This window comes from Condylura cristata, unplaced genomic scaffold (genome assembly GCF_000260355.1).
Source record: "Condylura cristata isolate star-nosed mole 26May11 unplaced genomic scaffold, ConCri1.0 scaffold00006, whole genome shotgun sequence".
Lineage (NCBI taxonomy): Eukaryota > Metazoa > Chordata > Mammalia > Eulipotyphla > Talpidae > Condylura > Condylura cristata.
In genome coordinates, this window is record NW_004567107.1 from 2064062 (window position 1) to 2069525 (window position 5464).

General features: G+C 68.6%; 1 protein-coding gene across 1 annotated transcript in view; it reads right to left on the reverse strand.

Moving 5' to 3' along the window:
* Positions 1–5464, reverse strand: part of NTNG2 (netrin G2) — a 51294-nt gene that overhangs the window by 2305 nt on the left and 43525 nt on the right. Inside the window, exon 5 of the mRNA XM_012721196.1 lies at positions 3884–4047. Within this exon, the coding sequence (XP_012576650.1) occupies positions 3884–4047 (164 nt within the window). The remainder of the gene's footprint in view (positions 1–3883; positions 4048–5464) is intronic.

Sequence of the window (5464 nt, forward strand, 5' to 3'; positions counted from 1 at the left end):
CCGCTGGGAGGGCGTGGCCAATCGGCCCCAGCCGGACCCGCTGGGAGGGCGTGGCCAATCGGCCCCAGCTGGACCCGCTGGGAGGGCGTGGCCTCGCCAAACACCTGCACCTGAGCGGGAGGTCCCCCCTGCCCTGTCCTCCCGCAGCCAGGAGGCCCTGACCCCGGGCCAAGCGCCCCGAGCCGGGTCTGTGTAACTGGTGGAAGTGGACAGGACACCTACAACAGACCATTTCACCACCCAACTGTCTCCCCCGACCCCAGGGTGACCCCAAGGCATCCCCCGCGGGCTCGACTTGGCCTGTCCCCACATTCCGGCCGGTGGTGCTCCAGGCAGGGCTCCAGCCGGCTTTGCTCGGGGAGCCGGTGGTGGGGTTCACCCCGTCAGAACCTCCTGTCTTCACCTCCGGGAGGACGCTCCAGCGTGTGTCCCGCCCTGCTCCCACATGCCCAGCCCTGCACCGTCTTCCCCAGCTCAGCCCTTGGTGAGGGCATCTCTGCACCTGTGGGGCCAGTGTGCACCCCAACACCTGCTTCGGCCTTCGGGGACTCTTGTGGGAGTGGACTTGCTGCCACCTGCTCACACCGCCCGCCGCCAGGGGCCCGCGTCCAGCCTGTGCAACTTTGAAGCGGCGACACCGTGGGCTTCTGCGGTCTCTCCTGGCGAGCTGGCCACTCCTGGTGCCCGTCCAGGAGTGGTGGGTCGAGGGTCGCACCTGAAGGGGCCGGGGCTAGCCTGGCCGGACATGGCTGGGGTGCCACCCCCTTCCCAGCACCAGCGCTCGGCCTCGGTCCGGGCTGCCGGCCCTGGGCTGCTCCCGGCCGTGGCTGGCCTGGCTGACACCATCCCCTTGCTGGCGGTCGGGCACTGGCCACGGGAGGGTCCCGGCCCCCCTGGGTCCGCGCGCCCCTCCGCTCTCAGCATGCTGGGGAGGGCCCTGCGCCTTGCTAGCGCCCTCTGGCCGCTTCCGCCTTTGGGTTCCAGACCCAGCCAGGGGGAGGGGGGCGGACTTCTGTCTGGGGGGGCTGGTGTGAGGCCGCGAGAGCTGGGACTAAGACCCAGGTTCCATGTGGGGATGCCCCTGTGCCCCCATTTCCGGGGCTGGGACAAGAGCACGTGTCTGCATATGTGGGTAGGGGGCGCAAGTTGGCGGAGGCTGGTGTGTCCTTTCCGGGGGGGCCCCTGGATGTGCCCCGGACATCTGTTCCCAGGAAGTCCATCTCCTGGCCCCCACGCACGCCCCTTGTCAGTCGTCCCCAGCACCCACTGCCCCAGCACCACCCCGGGCCCGGGGACGGGGGCAGGGAGGGTCAGAGCCCGGCTGGGGCTCAGGCCGCGGGCAAGGGGCCCCGCGACTGTCCCTGGCCCGCCGCTGGCAGCAGCTTGGGGGCGGCCTCTCGGCAAATTTGAAGGGCCCTGGGGAGTGAGGCGCGGGGCCTCAGGGGTGAGGGGCGTGCCCAGCCTGGAGGGTCACTGTGTTGAAAGCGGGGAGGCGTGGAGAGCGGGAGCACTGAGGGGTCTGCACCCACTCGGCGGCCTTTGGGGGAGGAACAGCCGCAGCAGCTGGGCCCACAGCCCCCACTGAAGAACCTCGCGACCCACTTCCGGCTCCCCGAGTGGGTGGGGCCCCTGCCGCGGGTCTCACGCCGGAGACGAGGACCAGGGAGGCGGAGGGGTGGCGGGGGCAGCCTGAATGCAGGCGTGGGGCTCCAGGGAGGACTGTGGGCCCTGGCGGGCTGCGGTGTCCAGCGAGGGACATTCGCCGGTGGCCTTGCTGCCCGCCGCAGGACGCGGCTCGGACCTCCGGGACACGGGCCCACTCGGGGGGCCCGGCTGGGCCCCCGCCGCCCGCCCTCGGAGGACAAAGAGGATGGGCTGCGTGTCCCTCTTACCCCGGAGACCCCGCGGCACGAGCTCTGTCCTGGTCCGCGAAGCGTCTGCAGGAAGGAGCCCCCGCGGCCGTCTGGCCACCTGCCGCGGCCCGGCCTCTCTGGCCCCTTGGGGGGCTCCGTCCTTCAGTCGTCCCCTTTCCTGCTGGAGAGGCTGCTCAGCATGGGCCTCGGGGGTGTCTAAGCGGGCAGACGGCGTGGGGACCCCAGCTTGTGCCCAGGAAAGGGCACAGCCTTGCCCGGCCCCCGGCGCGGGGTGCCCGCGCGGGACTGGCTTTGCGGGAACGTCCTGGCCACGGCCGGACGGCAGTAACGTCATGGTCCGGCGAGGGCTGTGGGACTTCATGGTCACTGTCTCCTCTGTTTCCAGCTTCTATACACTGCGGATTTGTGTTTAAAAAGGAGAAATAAATAAGCGAAGCTCTTCTCCATGCTTCACACCGCTGGCCTGGGATGCGTGGGGTCCCCCTGCGGCTGGGGAGAAGGCGGGGCCCTCAGTGCTGGTGTGGGGACAAGAGGAGCCTGGAGGGGACAAGAGTGAGCCCCTCAGCCAGCTGCCGGGCGGCGAGAGGCTGCGGGCTGCTCCCAGGGGCCCACAGAGCCTGGGAGCTGCTGAGGCAGCATCTGCTTGTTTAGAGGGGGCAGCAGGGGGCAGGGCCAGGCGAGGCCGCCAGGAGGGGCCATGGGAGGCTTTTTCTGACAGCAAAGCCATTCGGATGAAGCCGGGCTCCCCAGGCTCCTGGCTCGCCCGCCCTGGGGCCTCTGCTGAGGCTGCAGCCTGGCCTAGGGGGCACCCGGGGGCCTCGGGAAAGCCCCGGGCTCAATCAGGCCAGTTCCAGTCCCACTGTGCCCCAGGTTGGCCGCAAGTGTGACCCCAGGGGCTTGCCCCGGCCCCACCCCTGCACCCCTCACCTCCAAGCCCCTCCATGGATCTCTCCCGGGGCAGTCATGCCCCCGGCTGCGACTGTGGGGTGGGGGTGGGGGTCCTGCAGAGTGTCAGGACTCTGGCACCGGTCAGCTGGGGGCCAGGGATGTCCCTGCCATCCCCTAAGGCCCGGGACAGCCCCTGCCCTGTGCCGACCCCTGGAATTATCCAGCCCCCAGCCGACAGCACCGGGGTGAGGGGATCTCTGGGCCTCAGGGGCATACCTGCGGGGTGGCTGTGCCCAGCGCTGGTCCCCGCTGGCCACCACTTTCAGGCCTGATGGCCACTGGAGGCCAGCCCAGCCTGGGCCGCACTAACCTTGTTTTCTCCTTCTCCCCGCTGCCTGGAAGATGTCAGTTTTCCAAATGGCCACTGGCAATGTTCCCTCCAGCCTCTGGCCAAGGTCAGGGCCTGAGCAGGCCCTCGGGGACCCGACTGCCACTCTGATTTACAATGCGCTCCCCTGCGGGCCCTGCTGGCAGCGAAGTCCAGGGCCGCTGACACAGCGTGGTGGGCGGGAGGTCGGGGAGGACAGGCTGGCCACTCAGGCCCTCCTGCCTGCCTCGCAGGCCCGTGGGGCACACTGGGACACACCCAGGGCACATGAAGGAGCCCCCCCCCCCCGCCGGGACCAGACGGCCAGGTGACAGCTGGTAGCCACCGCGCCCCTGGAGGCATGGAGCCTCCAGATGAGGGGCCCAGGGTCCCCCGGCCCCCCGGGGCGCTCCCCTCCTCACCCTCTTTCCTTCCTCCCTCCATCGGCTTCACTGCAGGACCAGGAATCCTGGCCACCTGCCCACTCCGGGCCTGCCCGAGCGCTTGGGGCCTCCGACCGGGGCTGGTGGCTGTCCTGATGGGGGCCGAGGGTGTCTGTGAACAGCCGCCAGTGCTGGTGTCCCTGAGAGCTGTGCTTGCTGGCTGCCTGAGCGGGCCGAGGAGCAGCCAGTTCTGGAAGACCCGCCCAGCCCAGCCCAGCCGACCCCCGGGGTGGCGGGGGAGGTCAGTGGTCTGCAGGTAACAGAAAACCCAGTGCCACTGCTGTGATCACATCAAGGTTTATTTTTCTCACCGTTGAAGAGGTGGGGAGGTCGCAGCCGGGGCTGACGTCCCCGACTCGACTCTGCTGGGCCCTCAGAAAAGCCACTTCCGCTTCCAGCCCCGCCATCCTGAGGGGGGTCCGCTGGCACCCAGGGGTGCTAAGCGGCCCCTCCCCAAGCCCCACTGCCTGGATCCCTGAATGAAGAGGGACAAGAGAAAAAACTCGGAGCCCAAAGTCTTGACCAGTGGAACGGGGTGGGGAGTGGGGCCAGGGGAGGCCTTTCAGGAGCTCTGCAGAAGCCCTGCCCGTCGCTCCCACTGGGCATCACAGCCAGAGCTGGTCGGCCCCTCCCACCCGCCGGAGCACCGGTGTTTCATTTTAGCTGGGCTGAGTGGGGCTAAGAGGGTCAGGGTGATGCAGCTGGGGAGCGGCGGGGGGTCTGACCTAAGGCACTTCCCTGGGGGTCGGGAGCTGCCCTGCACCCGGTGTTGGGGGCCGGGAGGCATGGTCGCCGGGCTGAGGCGAGGGCCACCACCTCCCAGTCCCTTCTCGTCCGCACTGTGGCCTCTCCATCCTCAAGGCCGAGGCCGTTAAGCGGGCTTGTGGACCACTTGACCAGTCCAAGCAGCCAGAACCCCAACAGCACTGTGGGTCACAGAATCTCTGTGCTCCTGAAGGAGGTGGGCATGGAGAGCCCCGGCGTACCCCCGAGGCCCCAGGGCCTCATGGCACCTCACACGCCTAGGCTGCGCCTGGGTCGGCCCCACTGCGTGTGCCAGGGCTGCTGGCCAGCTGGGCCTTGGGGGCAGGCGGGGGCGGGGCTGGGGCTGGGGCATGAGAGGACACGCCCACCCACGAGGACACGCCCACCCACGAGAGGACACGCCCACCCAGATCGTGCCGTCAGATGTCTGCTGGCCACTCCCGACTCCTAGGCACCCTCAGCGAGGCTCCGAGTCCTGTTATGTAGGGGGGACACTGAGGAAAACTGGCAATGGACTTTGCATATGGGGGGCTGAGAGACTACCTCCCAAGTTTGGGGGTGCTCCTACCACTCCGGTCATTCGGCAGTGCTGCTGGGCAGAGGCCTGAGAACACTGGGGGGCGGGCGGGAGGAGGGGCCTGGGCAAGCGGGGTCCTGGCAGTGAAGTCTGTTTTATTGAGGCTATTTTCCGGCTCCTCTTGGAAACCCAAAGCTACAGGTGCAAACCACACGGAAAGAAAGCAGCCCCACACAGCCTTGAGCAGATCCTTTACTCGAGGGCCAGCGGCCGCCAGCCGGCCAGCCGCCTTCCCGGGCTTGACAACAAAACAGGTCTCTACAAAGCGGGGACCCCCTGCCCGCCCCAGCCCGGGTCTGGCAGTCGCAAAGGGAACAGACTAGAAGAGCTGGAGGGAGCCGCTCGTGCCGGTGGCCCGAGGGCCCCGCGGGGGCTCTGCAACCGTGGTGTGTGCCTGCGCCGGTGGGGTGGGCGGTGCTCCCCCGCCCCTTCTCACCGCCAGCAAATAATGCCAATAACAACAATAAGGAAAGAGTGGCGGTTAATAGAAAAACTAAGACCAAAATGCAGGCCTGGGGGCCAGAGCCCCACGGCGCCCCGCGGCGGCGGA